At 40.1% G+C, this 19,961-nt stretch overlaps 1 protein-coding gene across 3 annotated transcripts; it reads left to right on the top strand.

Moving 5' to 3' along the window:
- Positions 1-3,478: 3,478 nt before the first annotated feature.
- LOC115203218 (brain-derived neurotrophic factor) lies at positions 3,479-19,528 on the top strand. 3 transcript variants are annotated; one of them, XM_029767683.1, is made up of 3 exons: positions 3,479-3,596; positions 4,301-4,658; positions 18,397-19,528. In XM_029767683.1, the coding sequence occupies exon 3, from the start codon at positions 18,418-18,420 to the stop codon at positions 19,225-19,227; it is 810 nt and encodes a 269-aa protein (XP_029623543.1). In that variant the 5' UTR covers positions 3,479-3,596; positions 4,301-4,658; positions 18,397-18,417; the 3' UTR covers positions 19,228-19,528. The 3 variants fall into 3 exon arrangements, with proteins under 3 accessions (XP_029623543.1, XP_029623545.1, XP_029623544.1); XM_029767685.1 differs by lacking the exon at positions 3,479-3,596 and having other exon boundaries at positions 4,290-4,409; XM_029767684.1 differs by lacking the exons at positions 3,479-3,596; positions 4,301-4,658 and adding an exon at positions 12,220-12,514.
- Positions 19,529-19,961: the final 433 nt, after the last annotated feature.

A 19,961-nucleotide genomic window follows, 5' to 3' on the forward strand; every position in this document is an offset into this window, starting at 1 on the left:
AAGATTGAGACAGAGTAATGATACGCAGTCCTCTTAGGACCCATCCACCCATAATAGTTTTCGTTACAGGCAACAAAGGAAAATGCTGATGGACAAAAAAATGGTAGGCAGGCACTTTACATTTAGTAATGATTTCAGAGACCAGGCTTTGCCCAAATGTAATTAACAGAGGTAAACAAGAAAGCCGGATGACCTAAAACACATGTTAAACTATAAAGAAACATACATTTTAAATAAATAGCTACAGGTAAACAAGCTAAGGATTGTATTTTGGCCTAGCATTTTCCAAGCTAGCACTGCAATACTAACGCTATTTCACCTGTTGGAGCCTACTGAGAGAAACCCAATGTAATCACACATCTCTAAGGACTGCACTACATGCATAAGTAATAATGCATGAGGAATCTATTGAGGAAATTATCTTACAACCCCTTCAAAACAATAAAAAAAAGTGATTGAATTCTACCAGACTGTGGATCTATTGATTTGATTTTGATTATTAAATCAGGGTAAAACTGATATTGCAACTCAAAACTATGTACTGTTGCTATAAAATGAACAAAAAACGAAAGCCTTAGTGACTATTGTATGATATGAGAGAATCCTGGATAGAGAACCTGCAGGTAGTTAGTTGATGATGCTGCAGGTGAAAGGTTGCTCACCCCCTGCAGAAACAGACTGGACATAGGGCAGTTAGGGCAAACGCCATTTGGTCTGGTCCATCTTTAGCAGTGGGCAGGTCTAAATAGGGTTTTTTTGTACAGAATTATCATTATTTGGCTAATAATGAGCCTCAAGGGAAAAAATGGGCCGGTGTATTAGAAATCCCCGGGCCGATTTCAGGTTCCAGTCTGACCCTGTGAAGAATGCATAATGGTGGGACCTGTGAGTAGTTATCACAGGAGTAGGTCTAGTTTCTGTTCGTTGAGGATTCAGGAACTGGAAATGTATCATATCAATGTGTTGACTCGGAGTAACAAGTTATCATATGTTTGTTACAATGTTTTTTGCTCATATTGAGTTTTTGTGCTGACTGAAATTGAGTTCCTTTTTGTGTGCATAGTGAATATGCTGTAATGGAACATTGTCTCATTGGTTTTAATTGCTTTGGGACTTTTGTTTCAAGATTGCTAAAATGTACGGTCCCTGCTGTTCACTGACCTGTTTTGCTTTAAACATGAAGTTCTTGGTACATGGCCCCATTGTAGGAATCCCTTTCTGGAATGGTCTTGGTGTTGATCAGTCTTGGATCTGTCCAATCACAGCTTGGAAAGATAAGAAGAGAATAATCCTAACAAACCAGTTCATCTACAACACTTAAAGTCATGTGCATGTTTTGTAGACAAGAGGTGACTGATATTGTAGGGTAGTGCATATGGCATAGGGGAGAATTCCATGCCAACTAACATGCAGTCCAGGAATCAAGTGATCAATTGGTGACCTCGGAGTCAGCCATAAGATATTGTGGTGCAGAGTGCGGGGGAGGGCATGGATAGTGGAAAAGGGGCGAGCATGAGTCAGTGGCAGAGTGTGTGAAAGCTGTGGGAGCAGAAGAAGCGTTAACAACATAACAAGTAGATGTAAGTCAAGTTGCCATGTTATGAGGAGGACTAAGGAGGACTGAGAGTAGGACGACGGTAGAAGACGGAGAGGTGACGGGTGAAGTACATTCTAATGTACCACCTTCTATGTGCTTGTGGGAGGGCTACTACTAATCAATCTGAGTGATCTAATAATGTGTGGTCCATCCACAGTTTGCCTTAATTTAGCACGGAGCTGATCGGCGTCTAAAATAAGTGAGAATTTAACTAAAGAAAATGTAGTATCCATTGCCATGGAGGGAGACTGATTTATTTTGGGGTGCTGTTATTTTTGCCAAACAAAAACAGTCTTAGGGAATAGCCTTGCTGTAGAACAGGTATGGAAACTACATCCACTTTTAGTTGGTATGTGATGAGCTATGTAATTAAATACATTTTCTATAAAAATAATAGGCTATCTGATTGTGCACATGTGATGTTTTTGAAGGTATCAAGTTGATTTCAGGGACTTCATAGTCTTGCACAGCCCTCTTGACTTCCATAACCCACCCCAAACACACACACAGTAACACACAAATGCACAAACACACACACACACACACACACACACACAGGTTGATGGAGTTTATGTATGTTTACCTGGGGAATGCTATCTCTACTCTAGAAGTGGTCCTTTGAACTGGAAGTTAAAATAGACATACAGTATGTACAGACTCAGAATTAAGGGAGGGTTACCTTGCATGCAAGTGTCAGTGGCATCGTGTTTTCGGGTACAGCCCTCTGATTGAGTTATGTGTTACATTGTTAAACCTAGTTGTCTAATTAGTCCGACAGTCCACGTAGCCTATGTGGTGCGTGCAGTGTGCATATTCTAGAGATCTAATGTAGCCATAGGCTACCATTTCTACAGTATTTGCCATGAGCGACGAATTGTTAATACCATTCTGTTTCACTTATTTTACAACTCCCTAGATAGTTCGAATCCTGGTTCAAAGTTGTACAAATATCTCCTATTACTCTTGTTACTTACCAGTACATTTGTAGCGCATATAGAAGTGTCACAGGTGTGACGAATACCCCAAGCATAGCGCTTCGTCACTGCATAACAATTAGATGGCTGAGTGTTCGCCGTGCAACTGATGGAATTTTACTGAAAACAGATATCGCGTTTGAACTTGGAATTAATGGTTGTAAACTGAAATATTTAGGATTTAAACCATTGAGGTGTAGGCTACAACGAAATACCTAAACATATCTAGAAGTTTATGGCATAGCTTAGGCTACTTGAAGACGTGGATTCACTTCAGATTTGTCTAGGCATTTGAAAACGAAGCAAATAACAGTATATTACAAATGTAAGTATATGAGTCTGGCTCTGTTTCGTCCTCAACGCTAGTTTGATTTTTTAGCAGCAACAAGTTCTCAAAGAACATCATTCGAGAGGGACGATAAAAGATTGAGAATTGTTTGTCTTATCGGGTATCATCCCACCTCTGATTGAAAAAATCTAAATGTTAAAAGTTGTGCCGGCTTTGCGTAATATTGCCTGAATGGTAACAATAGATAGGCAGCGAAAGCTATAACCTAGGCTACTTCGTACATATGTCTTATATTGTACAACTGTTAGGGGGGCTCAACATTATTGTGCAAACAGCCTAATTTAAAGAACTGAGATTGTATTCATTGAGTGGCCAGTTAGGGTCCCTCATAAACTTGACTGCCTTCGCTTATTTCAATCACGCAAGACCTCTAATGGCGTGGTCCGGGAGAGGGTATTGCGTATATCTGTCTTTCTATCTATAAAGGCTTTTGTGAAAATCGCGGCTGGTTGTTGTTTGTCCTGACTGTAGAGCCACCAAGGTGTTACAGAGTTTAAGCACGCGGAGATTGCAAAGGGTTATTAGATTGATAAGTCACGGAAGTGGTGGGCGATCTACTGAGCACAGCAGAAGTTCTCATATGATGACTTCAAACAAGACACATTACCTACCTGCATCTGTTGGAGTGAGTGGATATTAACACACTTCTATCTCCAGGACAGCGAAGAGGAAAATGGTAAGTAACATGGAAATACAATCGAAACAGGAATGGTATCCAAGAAATAGCAATGCTTGCGATTTAATCCGGGAATTAATATAGGCTAGCTGGATGATGGGATGGACTATGTGGGCTACTTAAGAAACTCTCAACAGAGACCCATGTGTTTGTTAAGAAGGATGATATTGGCAAAGCTTGCGTAAAAATATTGGAAGACATTTCTAAGCTCAAGAAATGCAGGTAAACTATGTATTGGGATATATTGTATCATCTGTGCGCGCAATGAGCGAGTGTGCTGTATTGTCTTTGAGGGCTTTAAGGTTGTGTATATTGCTGACCAGGGTTTTATGGTATGTATTGAATATCTTTTTTTCAAGTGTGGTGCCAATGAAAGCAACATGTGTGTACCTGTCGTTCTGCCCTGTACATGACTTGAAGAGTGCGACAATAACGCAGTAGGATCAGCATTGTTAGGTGTACAGCTATTTGGAGATGCTATTTGATTGAGCCTTTGTGGTGACTAGAGGCTTTTGGTATAGGTGCTGCTTTTCTTAAGGTCCGGCCAACATGTGATCAAATATTAACAGGACGGGCTTGGGGAGAAAAACGTTCACGTGACAAGGCGTTGGGTAGCAGTAGAGTAAAGCAGTATCAAATGGCACTTAACAAAACTATAGATTTTTTTTGCCCCCTTAGTTACCCTCGCTGTGTTATGCTTTCAGCACGTTGGACAGAGGCACCGGAGTCGTTGCATGGACTAAAACACCAAGTGGACATCAACTCTCTTTTGCTGTTCCCTTACCAAAGCTGGGGAATTTTTTGCAACTTTTGGTAAGAGTATGCTGAGGGAGCCCTGTGATCTAAAACGGAAAATAGGAGAAAAGCGCGTATCAATGAAGGGCTTGCGCTTTGAGATTTGTCTCGCCACTTAGAGCATGTGAAAGTTGAAATCTTAGAGCCGCTGTATAGGGCGTGCGTTCTTTTCAAGCTCCAGTCTTGGTATACCGCGTTAACTTTGTGAAATGCAAGTCTTGGTCTTGGAGATCTAACCACTGATAGTGGTTGTCAGCCCTTAAAAAGGTAAGAGTTCCCTTCATTGTGATTCATTGTTATTCATCCGCCATCCTTGTCATTATCGACTATATTGTTTTGTGGTTTCAAATTGAACTTGGATCCTATCAAATGCACCGTCATGGTATTGTGCATTGATTTGCGTGAAATTATATCCAGCTAATTATTTTCCAATTTGAATGACTATTTTGATTTGATTTGATTGATAACAGTCAGCGTTTATGGATTTATGCAGGGTGCTATTTCACCTCATCAAAGTTTCGTTTGAAGGATGTATATTTTTATACAGATTACAATATTTATCATTACTATGAGTATACATGATGGAGCCTTAAATGAAACACGCAAAGCACTCGTTTAGGTTTATGCTGTAGACATTTAGCAAACGCTCTTGTTCAGAGTGACTTACCAAGGCTATGCATGGAGGGAAGCTTAATACAACTCGTAAACAGAACCTTTAGAATCACTCAAATATATTTTTTGTACATTTACTGCAACACAATCTAGGCTACGGTATCCTGTCTCCCAATCGAAATGGAACTTTGGAATGCGCAATTCATGAATCATTCTACCCGGCACTAAGCAGAATAATGGTGCATGTCCTAAATAAAATATTAGCCTCAACCCAGGCTACCTCCTTCTCACTGATTCGCTTCATATCTATCTATCTATCTATCTATCTATCTATCTATCTATCTATCTATCTATCTATCTATCTATCTATCTATCTATCTATCTATCTATCTATCTATCTATCTATCTATCTATCTATCTAGGCCTATATGTATTTTTCATATCAAACTATTTTATTCCTCTCTCGACCCTAAGCTGCAAAAAATAGCTCCGTCATCGCGATCAAATCACTTGTGTTTTTACTACGGCCGCTCCTCGGTTTCATTCATATTGCGCTTTCACTCTAGCACTAGCATCACCTGCTACCCGTCTTTGTCCGCGCGCAAGTCTGTGTAGCCCACATTCGACCTGTCGGAGACAACTTCCACGTTTACAACAAATAGCAAAACCACAAATTATTGCACAATGATTTAATGAAATATGAATAACACAAACATTACCGAGAAATCCTCGCACAGAAATCAGAGGAATTTCAAAGATGCAATCAGAGATATGAAATTACAAGAAAGATAGGCGTGGTCAAACTGCCTATTGACAGATGTTAGGCTATGGCTGGCTAAAGGTGGTGCGAGATAAGATGGCTTGATAACAAATTGTCTGAAAGCAGTGTGTTTTTAAGACAGTATAAAATCAGACATGCAAGATTGCGATGATCTTCAAATTGATTAGTCCGCGACAATGTTTTTGCTGACTTAACAGCCAACGGACTTTAGAAATTCGTCTTGCGTGCCAGCGAAGAAACTGTGGATATTGTCTGTATTCAATCTATCTCTTTGTACGGCTTCAGTTCAAATATTCTGATTTCAGGATGATGCTATTGAATGGCAAACAGCTGCGCGAGAAACCCTAAGATATCAACGCCCACAAGCGCTCGCAGCCCTGTTTTAATCAAGAGGCTTCCAGTGGGGTTACATTTCAATGCATTATTGAGCCTATCCTCATTTATAGGCTACGTCTGAATTATTACAGCTTCATTGTGTTTTTAAATGACATGTTTAAGTTCAATTCTAGCTTGCTTTAGAGAACCAAATAAGGCTCTTTAAAACAAAGTCCATGCGTGACTCATTATTTAATTAAATAATGTACTTAATAATTTAACGAAATGAGTATACTTATTAGGCTATTGCCTATAGGAAAGCAGGAGACCCGTTAGCTAGGATGACGCTGTGTGTTGTAACATATATCAGCTGTAATAATAAGAACAAGTGGAATCATGTTAATATTATGAATAAAAGGTTTTATATAATAGACATTACAATAAGATGATAATTACTAGGGGTATGCTTAACGAATCGATCGCCTAAAACGTTTTCGTTTTATTTGTTGCAGTGGGTTTATGAATGAGTAGACCAGCGACAATATGACAAATTGGCTGCATACAAAGCAACGTGTATATTGTTATTTATTCGATTTTTAGGTTATCTGTTATATTTCTTAATTTGGTCAGCTTTTTCTTTTAATAATTTTCTCAGGAATAACATATTTTCTTCAGGAAAGTCGTAGCGAGAGGAGACGTGGGTTTATGTGTAGGCGTGCGGAGGGATGGAAGAGCGGAGGCGGGATAGGGGGGGTCTGTGGGGTGGCACGACACACTTTGTATGTATGAAGTTTTTTTTTAGAACTTTCTGCAATGTACGTCATCGGATCAGTCCATAAATGGGGATCTGTTATCTTACTGAGAATCTCCCTCAACCCGCCCCCCTCTCCGCACTCTTAGCGCTGCAGAGTTGAGGTGGGCGTCAATAACAAATCTGAGGATGGTAGGTTTCATTCCAAATAACATGAAATGCTATTGTGGCATCATAGTTGACAGAATATGCGTGTTTCATTCTTTATAGATGACTCACAGGGGCGATGAGAGATATTTCTGTTTGCGTTCTTATAAAGGTGTTTAGTTTCCCTAGTCAACCTTTCATGAACTTTAAATGGTGAGGGCAATGAACATGTATAGCTGTAGCTGTAGCCTATAGCTCTCGGAAGTATTTTATTATTTTACCTGGTAGGATCTGAAGTAGGCTAATAGTTGATAACACTCCAGTTGGAACTCTGAGTCTCAACACAACATTTTTACAAAAAAAATTCAGTTTTCCATCCTTTTTGTGCGTAATTGGATAAGGGATAGTTTAACATTTCCGTAACAGTAAAAAACAAAAACAACAAAAGGCTAATGATTATCATAATATTGATTGGCTAATGATAATAATATTACAATAACCGGATTATAATCGGCGGTGGCGTCATCATTTTCATTATCAGCACCTCCACCCATCTAATTATCATGTCATCATAATGAGTTATGGCGGGTTGAAACGTTTGAATCCAGCTATTTATCTATTCAACGATGCCGAGACACATCTTGGTTAGTTTAAATCACGGGAATACACGATTACAAAAGCTGATCCAACACAATATGTCGAGGTTGTTGTTTCCAAAACCAATACCTTGCTGTGCTGCTTGTCCGGTAATTGTAACCAACGAGACAAGAGTCTGACTGGCTGCTGGCATGACGCCACTGCAGGACAATTCGTTGTGTGTATGCGTGTGTTTGTGTGTGTGTGTGTGTGTGTGTGTGTGTGTGTGTGTGTGTGTGTGTGTGTGTGTGTGTGTGTGTGTGTGTGTGTGTGTGTGTGTGTGTGTGTGTGTGTGTGTGTGTGTGGAACAAAGAGGTCCGATGAATTGCATCTGTTCAGAAAATAGAAAAGAGGCATAAGGGAATTGTCATATTTACAATCAACTCAATTCCGTTCTTATATGTAATTGATTAAAGAGAGTGCATTGTACTGAATGTGCTCAGAAAAATAGATGTAATTGTAAAAGCATTTGTTGTGCATGCATATTATGCATATGTGTCTGTACAGTAGCCTAATTAATATCTGTATACAGCATAACTTTGAGATGTCTTATGTGGTAAAGTTGGACTCAGGATACCTGCCATGAGTGTTTGAATATGGAATGGTATGCTGAGCTCTACCACTGGTTGGCTTTCCACACTCTTTTGATGTTGACATCAAGTTGGATCCCTGTGTTATGGACAGGGGCGAGCGACTCATTTACCTTACCTATTGAAATACTTAGGTGTAGTGCTCAAATAAGAGCTCAGCTTAGATCCCCCAGACTTTCTGACAAACATTGTTCTGTGTCTGTACATTTCATTTGTGTGAGTTGGTGCTGCAGTCAATTTGACGAAACAAAGTGTGTGTTTTTGTTTTGTTTGTGTTGTGGTGTGTGTGTGTGAGAGAGAGAGAGATAGAGAGAGAGAAAGAGAGAGAGAGAGAAAGAGAGAGAGAAAGATATATGAGACTTCTTGCAAATTCCCCTGAACTGAGCTTGTTATGCATTATCCATTTTCTCATCCAGGTGTTCCCACAGGGTTTGGGCAGTATATACATAGACAGACTAGAGTTCAGACTTACCACTGGTTCTTAATAACACTATAGCCGGACATTCATTATGTTTCATGGGAAGCAGAGAAAGGGTTAATTGTACCCTGAAGTGTGAATGTTGATATAGAGTAGCTAATTCTCAGCAGATATGCTTATGATGGCCATGTTGATGCTGCCACAGAGCCTTGTTATTCTATCGTCTGATTACTTCCAAGAGGTATCTTCTGAAGGTGTCTTAATTGAATGTTCATGTCACAGTGTGGATCTTGGCATCGCTGACTTGTCAGAATGATGTCACAGTTGGCAAGAGAAGATGTGAAAGATGTATGCCTGTGTGTAGTGTCATCAGTGTTGTTTTGGGCATCTGGTCAGTGAAGAGCAGGTATAGGGTGCCACAGTGTGTGCTTCTTGCGTTCGCTAAGTGAAGACTATCATGTTGTATGGGCCACACTTTAACTTCAAAACGTTATTCAATATTTCTAAATTATTTGTTTATGGACTTCAGAACCATCTATTTAAAAGTTGATGTCTGTTTTAGTTTTTAAAAGTTTAGTTCACCCAAAATACAAAATGAAGTTCAATGTTCGCTCACATTGAAAATGGTGTAAAAGCTGGAGAGAGTGTATAGTCCATGCTTCAGATTTCTGGTTACTGCCACCCTAAGGGAACCTATGGGAGTGAACAGGGCTCCATCACCGTGCTCTAAATTGCATGCTCAGACCACCTCATAGTACCCTTCAAGTAGCCTAACTTTACGTGTTTATATTAAAATATTACAAAAATATCATGCTGCCCTTTTCTGAGTAGAAAATTGTTCAATGGGTAAAAGAAAGCATGAGTATACCGCTTCTGTCCAAGGATTGTAATGTTATGAAAGACGTGAAACAAGGAAATGTTGGCTTGCCACACCATTCATGGTAAAGCACCCATCACTCTTGAGAACTCATTTTGCATAGCAATGACACTTTTTGACAAAGATATCCCTAGTGGGAGATGTCCCACACGTAACTTTAAGAATTATGTCTATTTTCTGAAAAAGGATTGGTGATTGTCTGAAATCTTTTATTCTGAAAGTGGCATGATGAAAGCCAGTTTGGTTCACTGCTCAACATAACATAATGGTCTTATGTTAGCATGAGTAAGTGTGTCTGAGTTTTAGTTTAGGGGCAGTAAGTTCTGATCAGGCACCCAATGTAACCTTCATCAGACACATAGTGTACTGTGGGTGCAAGGGCTGATCATTAGCGCTGACACGTATAGTATAGCATAGGATAGCATTGCATAGGATAGCACAGCATGGTACTCAGTATTGGTTAGCTCTTTCTGACTTTGCTGAAGCGTGACCCAACTATGCATTTTAAATTCAGTTGCGATGCACTTTATTTCAGACACGCTGAAAATCATTTTAAAGTTCTACACAAAATGCTAAATAATCTCCTCAAACAAACTCTCATAGGTAACAAGTCTCATGAATTTTCCACTACTTAGAACGCCACCTTGCATTGTGCTGTATTTGCAGATATGAGAGAGACCATGTTGTTGTTCTTCTAATGAGATGCCAAGTGATTTATTTATCAATTACCTTTTTGGAACAGCCCCCGTGCAAGATCCTTTTTTTTTGGAGTCATGTCGCTCAGCGATTGCTGATGCAACTCTTTGTCATCCAGAGTTTGCCCTCGCCTACTGTGATCCTTCAGGGAGGGCTATATTCATCTTGGCATGTCCCCGGGTGTGTTGGAGGTGGAGTGAATCACAAAGCAGGTGTGAGCATTCAATCCCATACTGCTATATGCCAAGTAAGAACCATCCACCTCATTAACTTGTACAGAGAAGAATCACGATGGCCATATAGCAAACACATCACAATAAATCTTTCATTGGAGGAGGTCCAAGCCACAAGGACAATGAGCTGTTTCCTTCATTTGACTGAGGTTGAGCCCAGAACCATTTCTCTTCATAACTTGACTTCTCTAAAGAACACACACTGTGTGCTTAAGTAAAAAGCTTTATTAATCTAAGTGAGACCTTTTTTTTCCCTTTTCCAAGTTTATTGATTCAAGCCTTATTGAACACTGCTGGGATCTTCAGAATAACGTGTACATTGTCTTGAGTATATACCTTTAATATTGAGAAGCCTTGCATTTAATTCTAAGACTTTTGCTTTCGTATGATTAAGTTATGTGTTATGAGAAGTTTACAATTTTATTTTAGGGGAAAAGGGAATGGAGACAATTGGTATCATGGCAAAAAGTGTCTACCAGTAGGCTTTCCGCCTGCATAGATCCTAACAACTAGGACATGGAATCTTCTCATTATATAGGCTGCCTGGAAGCGGCGCTGTTCAGTAGCTCTGGATCTCAATCAGCGATCAGGCCTTCACCTCGCGCAAATCGTGGTGCTGTCTGCGGTTCTGAATGTTTAGTATGCGGCGTGTTGATAAAGGCGCTGTCCGTGGTGCTGAATGTTTTTTTCGTGGTCGCGCTGACCGCAACACTGTCAATGGTGTTGTTTTTCTCGCGCTGATCGCGGCGCTGTCCATGTTGCTGAATATTTGTGCGCTGGTATAATGGCACAACGAGGGATTACCACATATAAAGTATATGTGCACGCATGATTATATGTCACGTTGGATAAAGGCGTCTGGAAAATGGCTATTTTGTATTGAATCTGCGGCTTCTTCAATTTAAGTTACAACAGTTTCGAGAGCTAGCCTATTCGAATGCTTCTTTATCTTAACTTTGGACATTCCCTGAGATGGTTATATCTACTTGTAACCCATAGTTTTGTTGGTATAACATACATGGCATAGCTTACCTATGGGATCTGACGATGAACCATTTCAAAGGCTTAATAAAACGAGGTCTTTTGCATTTATAACACATCTCCTAGTCTATACAGGAACATTTCAATGTATCCACTGCTAGTCGTAAATCTTCTGTAGACTTAATCAATCCCATACAGAATATACACTTAGTTATAACACGTTCATGAAATAATTATGTAGCAGTGTGTGATGTGTGATTCTGTCCAATTTCACAACTAAAGTAGCGGTGCTCGCTAAAGAAATGCCATATTTCTGGTAAAATGCATGGAATAAGAATCTCTATTTTTAGGGAGGGTATTGGTTTTCTTATTTTCATGATTTATTTGGGATTTTTTAAGACCAACTTCTAAGTAGTAGACATATATATATATATATATATATATGCTATAAGCCTTGGACATCTTATCAGATCTAATCACATCTTATCATGACACGCAATGTAGCCGCAGAATCAAATGCGTTATTATTTGTTGATGTACAGTACAGCTACAAAAATATCACATCTGATGTCAGTGAAACACGGAAGAAAGATCCATGGCCAATCCCTTCTTTATCCCACTCCCATCTGTCGACCAAAGGCGTATAATAACCATGATGAGAGCTAGGCCTGCTTTAGGACTCTGGTAACCGTGTTTGGTGGCAAGCAACCAGTCAGCCAGTGGCGAGTCACATGTTGCAACGTCATTATGTAGTAAGTTACTGTAGTTGCAAGAGATGCAGGCGTCATTTCAAGCTCAAGAGGTCTCTCATCGCGTAGTGCCGTCGCGGTGCGGCGTATAGCATGCAACCCCTTCGGTTTTAAGCGATCTCCAAAGGAGCCGTGCAGCCATGGGAGTCCATTACCTCAACCATGCAATTTCCACCATCAATAATTTAATCTATTTGCTCCAAAGCTGAAGAGATATCCTGAAGCTGTCGGACAGTACAGGGAAAATATAGCTTAAGTAATTACACAGGGGTTGTCCAAAACATCCCAGATGACACGGTCCTGTTGAATGGTCTCCTTTACGACTGGGCAGTAAAAGGTATGTTTTTCTAAACTTTTTTGATCATGTTCGCTCTGCTGTGTCGATGCTCGCTTGTTTTGTGAGTGGGGAGATGTTTTAAAAGTATTGTAATCAAGTTGGGGATCATGCAGGCGCACCGACTCGGTCGCAGTTTGAGAGAGGATACGTGTAACTCTATCCTCTTGTTCATTAATAAAAAACGGCGTTATTATGCTGATTGAATTTCTAATAGGGACCACGAAAGGGGTCAGTGGAGGTAATCATTTAGTTTTCTGATGTATTTAGCTGATTAATTAATGCGAAGGGTTGTACATTTATCCATGTTGGCTATTGCCACTGTAAGAAATAGGCGAGTAGGCTACATTGCATACCCACATGGGCTGTAGGCCTATTGTAGATTATTCCTTTTAACCCATAATCCATAAATGCAATGCATCTAAATGTTATGTTACATAATATAGCATCGTAATTCAGATAACACATTTTTTAGCTATCTGTAAATTGACTATCTTTTCTCAAAAAATAGACAGGTTTCTAAGCAAATTATGAAAACAAAAGTTTGATGTAGTCATTAAGACTTTATAGGAAACTTGAGACCTATGGTCAGCTATACCCTGCAGTGTTGGTCTAGCTCTCTCTTAATCCGGATAACCTCACAAGGCAAGGCGAGGATGAATATACACATTTTAAAACGAATCCCTACATGGAGCAGTCGCGCAATTATCAAGGAGCACGCAGAAAATACACAATTATGACATTTTATGCGCTCAAGTTCGAGAACAAACCAACGGCGCCGAGATACGTCTGTTTTACCAAGTAAACCTTGTTAATGTTTGGTGTAGAGATTTTTTTAGCTTTCTGTCTGAGATTGTTGCTGTTTTGTAGTGTAGTCTAGTTTGTCTCGGGACATTGCATCAAATAGTTCTGAAAGTAGGTTCCAAATTTGGCACAGACTTGGAAAACTAACTAAATATGAATTAATACCATACGGTTAACACGATTTTCTTTTTGTTTAGTAACCTTTCGCTTTTTCAGTCTACAAGTGTTCATGTTTTCCTTTTTGACTTTGTTATCGCCTTAAAGTAAGTAAGTGTGTGTGTGTGTGTGTATGTGTGTGTGTGTGTGTGTGTGTTCGAGAGAGAGAGAGAGAGAGAGAGAGAGAGAGCAAGGATGTGTCTTAAGAACATTTCGTGGTCTAATACGCCATCTAGCGCAAATATATGGAAACAGCTTGACACCAGTTTTAAAGTAGGACTTGGTGTAGGTCTAATGTGCTGCTGTTGAGCCTTGATCTTATTATTGTTCATATACACCACTTGCAATCAAATTCCAATCAACATCGTTTTAAGATACTACTGATTTCTTTAAATATAAATATGTGCAGTAGGCTAATAAGCTAACTTGAGCACTGTTGATGAAAGTCATTATCCTCAAGACATGTCTTTCATCGCGTTGCTAAATGTAATTATCCTAAGGGTTTATAAGGGCTATTTAAGGGTTGTAAAAATCCCAAAGAGAGCACAGAATACTGGGCTTGTCGACCTATGTGGGGACACTGTCTGACAGTGTCAATAAATTAATTGACATGTAATGTAGACATTATGTTTATTTATTCATTAAGATGGCCTACACTGGTATTCCAGGCTAGCAATTGGCAACTTGTCATTTTGACAGCCAATGTACACATAATAAAATATTGTTAGGCTGTGGTTTTGAAGCAGTTTTACCTGTGTGACCTGCTTGGCAGTCACGTTGACAGGCTAGCATGCTGCACCACTAATTAGTAGTAAGTGCAACTTGCGGATAGACATACAGGAAATGTTGCACTTATTAGAGTACTACGTTTATCAGGAGGTGGCTTAAGTATGAAGTGGGTAACCTTTGAATATTATGATAGTTATATATATATATATAGGCTATTGGACCTGTCTTTTGTCAACTGCCACATTAATGACACTCACTGGTTCTTTCCAGAGGAAGTGGTGGAGGACAACGCCCACATTGTCTGTCAATGGAAAACATGCCACTTGGGCCTTCATGATCTACTGGAACATATTCCAACAGTCTTAACATGTCTTGTTTTAAGTGGTCATTACATTTATTTTATGATTCTTATCCATTTCAAGATGCTATTTGCGAGTGTCAGATGGGGAGCAGATCTCTCAAAACAGGCTTCCACGTGGTGTCTTGGTTGCATCTGTTAGCTATTATGGGAAAGAAGGATAATGGTGTTACATTTGTATATTGTGACTGAGTCCTCTAGTATGTTTCCAAAAGATATAGTTCATATAAATGAAGCATTATCTTTTAGGTAGGTTTATTTGCAGCATATCCAAAGGTCATATTTGAATGGACTGGATAGGAAAACATGTTGATTGGTGCAGCTATAGCACAAGCTGATGTACAGGGATCTTAGATCATCTGGAGACTGGGTATTTTCCCACTCGTGTTGACTTACTTGACAATGTGTTTTCAAAGTGAAAACATCTGAAAAAGAGAGGCGTGTTAAGACAAGAATCTTGAGAAAATGACTCTTTGAAAAAGAAAGTTAGTATGTATTGCCACAGAAAATTTGCCCACATTCATGACTGTGTAAGTTAAGTGTAAGTGAAATATGAAGTCAAATGTTGTCATGTGCTGAGTTTTGTACATGGTTGAAACACCATTGTGTTTGTGAATCCACTCCAGCATCTGTCAAAGGGAGATTTTTCATTATAATCCCCACCTGGCACGAAGAGCAAACACTGCAAGGCACCAAGCTATCTCTAAACCCAACCGTATAGCCGTGCCTGCCTCTCTCACAACAATTGAACAGGTGCTCATCTGAATGTGTCATCGCAAAGCCCTGCCACTATGTGGAAATCTGTCACCTTTTATCTATAAACGTTCTGAATGCACCAAATGCAACTGTAAAGGACTGATTTTATTTATGGAATCTTGATATTACGGAATATATGTTATGGCTGGATAGAGTGTGGAAGTTTGCTTGTTCTCTTCCACACACATACTGTACATATACAGTACATGATAATTATATATCACTGCACTGATTACCTGGAGATAAAAAAATCTTGACCGTAAAATCCAATTCAGAGCTGAAGATATTCTCAAGTCTAATATATTAAATGAAAACACACCAGCCATGGTGAGAATCACTTTTACTTTGGTTTGAATTAGATAGGTCTCAGAGAGTACTGTTTTTCTGAGCCAGTCCCACAGCAATGAAGTGATTCATCGGCTAGATTGCATTTTAACAGGATGTTGATTGAGAGCATAAGCCATATTGATTTTCCTGATGGAAACAGGAAATAGCCGAGTTAGAAATAAAATTATTTGTTGTTCCCGGTGTGAGGAGGCCCAGAGGACTGGCAGGCAATTGCACACTGATGAGTGGCACTGCCCCCAAAACACCTCCCCTCCATCCTGTCCCCTATGGAGACCTGGGAGAGACGTCATCTGTGGTTGTTATGCTGCAAAATGACGCCTGCACTGACTCCCCACCCCCTGTTACTGCAATTTAGCCCCAGTGATCCATCAGGGAAGAAGGACTACTACCTCTGCTGCAGCATCTTCTACATGAAGATGGACCCCCAATCAGTTCATGTATCAGTAAGCAGTGTGATGGGATTTCAGTCCATGTATTTGTTTTCCTTGATCATTGGGGCAGCCTAATGACTGGATTTGACAGGTCACAGGAACACTTTATAGGATGATAAAGGATTACCTCATATGAATGATTATTTTCAAATTACAATATTGAGAAAATGTTGGAATGATTTCCTGCTCATCTATGTTTGCTTGGCTGCGTTTTGTCTCCAAGGTTGTTTTGTTGGTAGGAGGAAAGATGTTCCCATCCCCCTGCAAACACGTACAAACCAAGCCCTCCCATCCTCTCCTCCTCCATCCCCTCCCTTCCCTCTAACACACACTCACACTCTGGAGAAACACGTCACTGAGCTTGGGGACTCAGCGGCTCATTAAGGAGAAGGATGTGATATTCTCAATCGAGACTGTGAGACTCCCAGCACGCCTATTTATAGATGCAATATCTCTATGGCAGTCACTGTGGCGTTGGCTAATCGCAGCCGTGGCCCCAGACACCAATTAAGAATGAAACAAATGCTTTTTAGGTGGAGTCTGCCCCTCCTTTCTGCTAAGGTCCTTCCGTCCGCCACACTGCCTGGTGGGGGAGCGGATCTGCTTGGAGCGTATTCCTGCATCAGGTCGGGACACAAGGAGGGCGGCATGCAGAGTGCAGTCAAAGCCCTGCCGTGGCTATTTTTAAATGCCCCCCTCTGGAGAGAAAGAGCTAGGTTTCTTATATTGTGGTTGTTTTCATATGTTTGACTCTGGGTCTGGGATGTCCGTGGATATGTTGAATTGCTGTGACTCATAGGGCATAAAGGTAAGAGAAGCCATTGTGAGCTAGGGGTAAAGGATGAGGATGAGGGGGGGTGTGTATATTGATATATTTTGGCTCTGTTGGGCCCTTTTGGCATTCTTTCCCTTGTAATGTCTGTGTACCAAATTTATGTGAGCAGCTGTACAGAGTATGCATCTGATAGAAGGGGTACGTGAGTGTGTCAGGATGCAAGCACATTACCTCCCTTCACTTTTCTAACCAGTACTTTACTGACTCTCTCTGTCTCTGCTAGCGCTACTGCTCACTCTCAGCATTCCTTTATTTAAACATCTCTATGTCCCTTAATAAATCCTGCTCCCAATTTGACCCTATCAAGTTTAGCATATTAATGGTAATATTACAACAAATATTGGTTGCCTTTTACAAAATTACACAAAATAAACAGTTACTTATCTGAACCTAGTCAGAAACATTCATGTATTCAACCAATCAATCGATCAATAAGTCTCTATTAACCCTGTGGGAAATGTGGTGTGAAGTCAGGGTAACACATGAAACGTGTTAGGCTACAATACATGACATTGGATTGGAAACATAACTTGCCTGTTCAATAGCTACACTGAACAAAGTATTCAGGCCACATAGCGTTTATGATACAGTGCATGCCATCCAGGGATTACAACATCAAATATGAGAAAGATAATGATGATGATAATGGTGATGATGATGATTATGATGAAGACATACTGTAGTTTCCTTATCAGTTTAACATAATTGTTAAAAAAATTGTTGTTATTTGTCGTTGTTGAAGAAGAGAAAATAATGATATATTAGGTTGCACTTCATAGTAGGATGGACCATTAGGAGATAATTGGCAATCTAATGCTTTGGCATTTAAAGCATGATGCCTAGCCACATCCACTCCCAGTCTGAAAAAACTTGGCCTCAGTTGAAAACGCTGGTGTCAGCAGCCCTTAATGTTGCTTCTGGGGCCTTTGTGGGAAATATTGTATGGGAAATATTGTATGGGAAATGAGGAAACCGAAAAAATGGAATTCACAAGAACAGCACAATCATGCGCAATTAATTCAACTAGGTCTGGGTTGTTATTTTTAAAGAGGTCCAATCCAGAAAAAAATATCCAATCATGTATGGTAATTACTTATACTGTTATTTTCAAGTTGGCCAAACAGTAGTGGGCACTCACGGTGGTGTCAGACTGCTGGCTTTCTTTGCAGCTGGAGGAGAAATGTGATACTCTGGTAGGCGTGCATCATCTAATGGTGCTTAGTAATAACTGAAAGGAACACAATTAGATTGTGATCCAACCTTGAGATATTATGGAATACTGTAATAATGACTGTATTATGTACAGTATTTTGTATAAGCACACAACTCTGATAACTCAATGGAAGAAAAGTGTTGATATATTATATAATACATAATATAGCCACATAAGATTATATACATATAAGTTGCACTAACATTTCATCCTCTCTCCCCTCTCATCCCTCTCTCTTTCTCTCTCTCTCTCTAGTTCCACCAGGTTAAAAGAGTGATGACCATCCTGTTCCTTACTATGGTTATTTCATACTTCAGTTGCATGAGAGCTGCTCCCATGAGAGACGCCCCGGGTATGCGGGGCCACCGAACGGAAGGGTACTTGGGTGCTGCAGTGACAGCTGGCCGGGGCCACGGGACTCCACAGAGCGGGGGTGGGCCGGGTCAGCATGGGGGACTGCCCTCACTCACAGACACGTTTGAGCAGGTGATTGAGGAGCTCTTGGAGGTGGAAGGAGAAGCAGCTCAGCTGGGGCCTGGGGCTGACAAGGGCCAGGGAGGAGGGGGTCCTTCCTCTGTGGTCACCACGGAGACCAAGGATGTCGACCTGTATGCATCGCGGGTGATGATCAGCAACCAAGTGCCTTTAGAGCCACCGCTGCTTTTTCTCCTGGAGGAATACAAAAACTACCTGGACGCCGCTAACATGTCCATGAGGGTGCGGCGGCATTCTGACCCGTCGCGGCGTGGAGAGCTGAGTGTGTGTGATAGTATTAGCCAGTGGGTGACAGCTGTGGACAAAAAGACAGCAATAGACATGTCTGGGCAGACCGTTACCGTCCTGGAAAAGGTCCCTGTCCCCAATGGCCAACTGAAGCAATACTTTTATGAGACCAAATGTAACCCTATGGGGTACACAAAGGAGGGCTGCCGTGGAATAGACAAGAGGCATTATAACTCCCAATGCAGGACAACCCAGTCCTACGTGCGAGCACTCACCATGGATAGCAAAAAGAAGATTGGCTGGCGGTTTATAAGGATAGACACATCATGTGTATGCACATTGACCATTAAAAGAGGAAGATAGTGTATATAATGTATAGATTTTATTGAGAGTTTAAAAAAGAGAGTAAAGAGAAAATATCTATTTGTATATATACATAACAGGGTAAATTATTCCGTCAAATGAAAATTTTATGGACTGCATGTAAAAAAAGATGAAGTTTATACAGTAAAAGTGATACTACAGTCTATTTATTGAACATATTCATGACCTTGTAAACAATTAAAAAAAGATCTGATCAGTCATTTGCGCCCAGTTTAAATTACTATATCACATTCCTCAAGACATTGTGGTTTGTTTACGTTGCCAAGAATTTGAGAAAGAAGGAAAAGAGCGATGAGGATGAGGGCGAGGGTGAGGACGAGTTCCATTAAAAAAAACTTGCATGCTGCTTCAATTGTGAATTGAGAATTTGTCCACCTAAGAAAAAAGGATATGATACCGACCAAAACATTCCGTTTACATACTCAACAGTAAAAGGGTTTTCCTCCTCAGTACTTTATCTGTTTACTGTTCTAAACTTCTCAAGGTAATGTTGGAATTACATACTATGTCAAGGTGCTGTTGTCAAAGCTTTGCTGTTTATTTTTTTATCCCCACCAGAGGACAAAATATAAGAATATATATATATATATAAAATTTATTCATTGACATATGTTTCTGGATTAATATAATTCATTTTGTATGTTGTGAAGTTGTTTGCAATATTAAATTGAAATATTTGAAGAAATAAAAATGACTATAGGCAACTGAAAAAC

The sequence above is a fragment of the Salmo trutta genome, chromosome 12 (assembly GCF_901001165.1).
Source record: "Salmo trutta chromosome 12, fSalTru1.1, whole genome shotgun sequence".
Lineage (NCBI taxonomy): Eukaryota > Metazoa > Chordata > Actinopteri > Salmoniformes > Salmonidae > Salmo > Salmo trutta.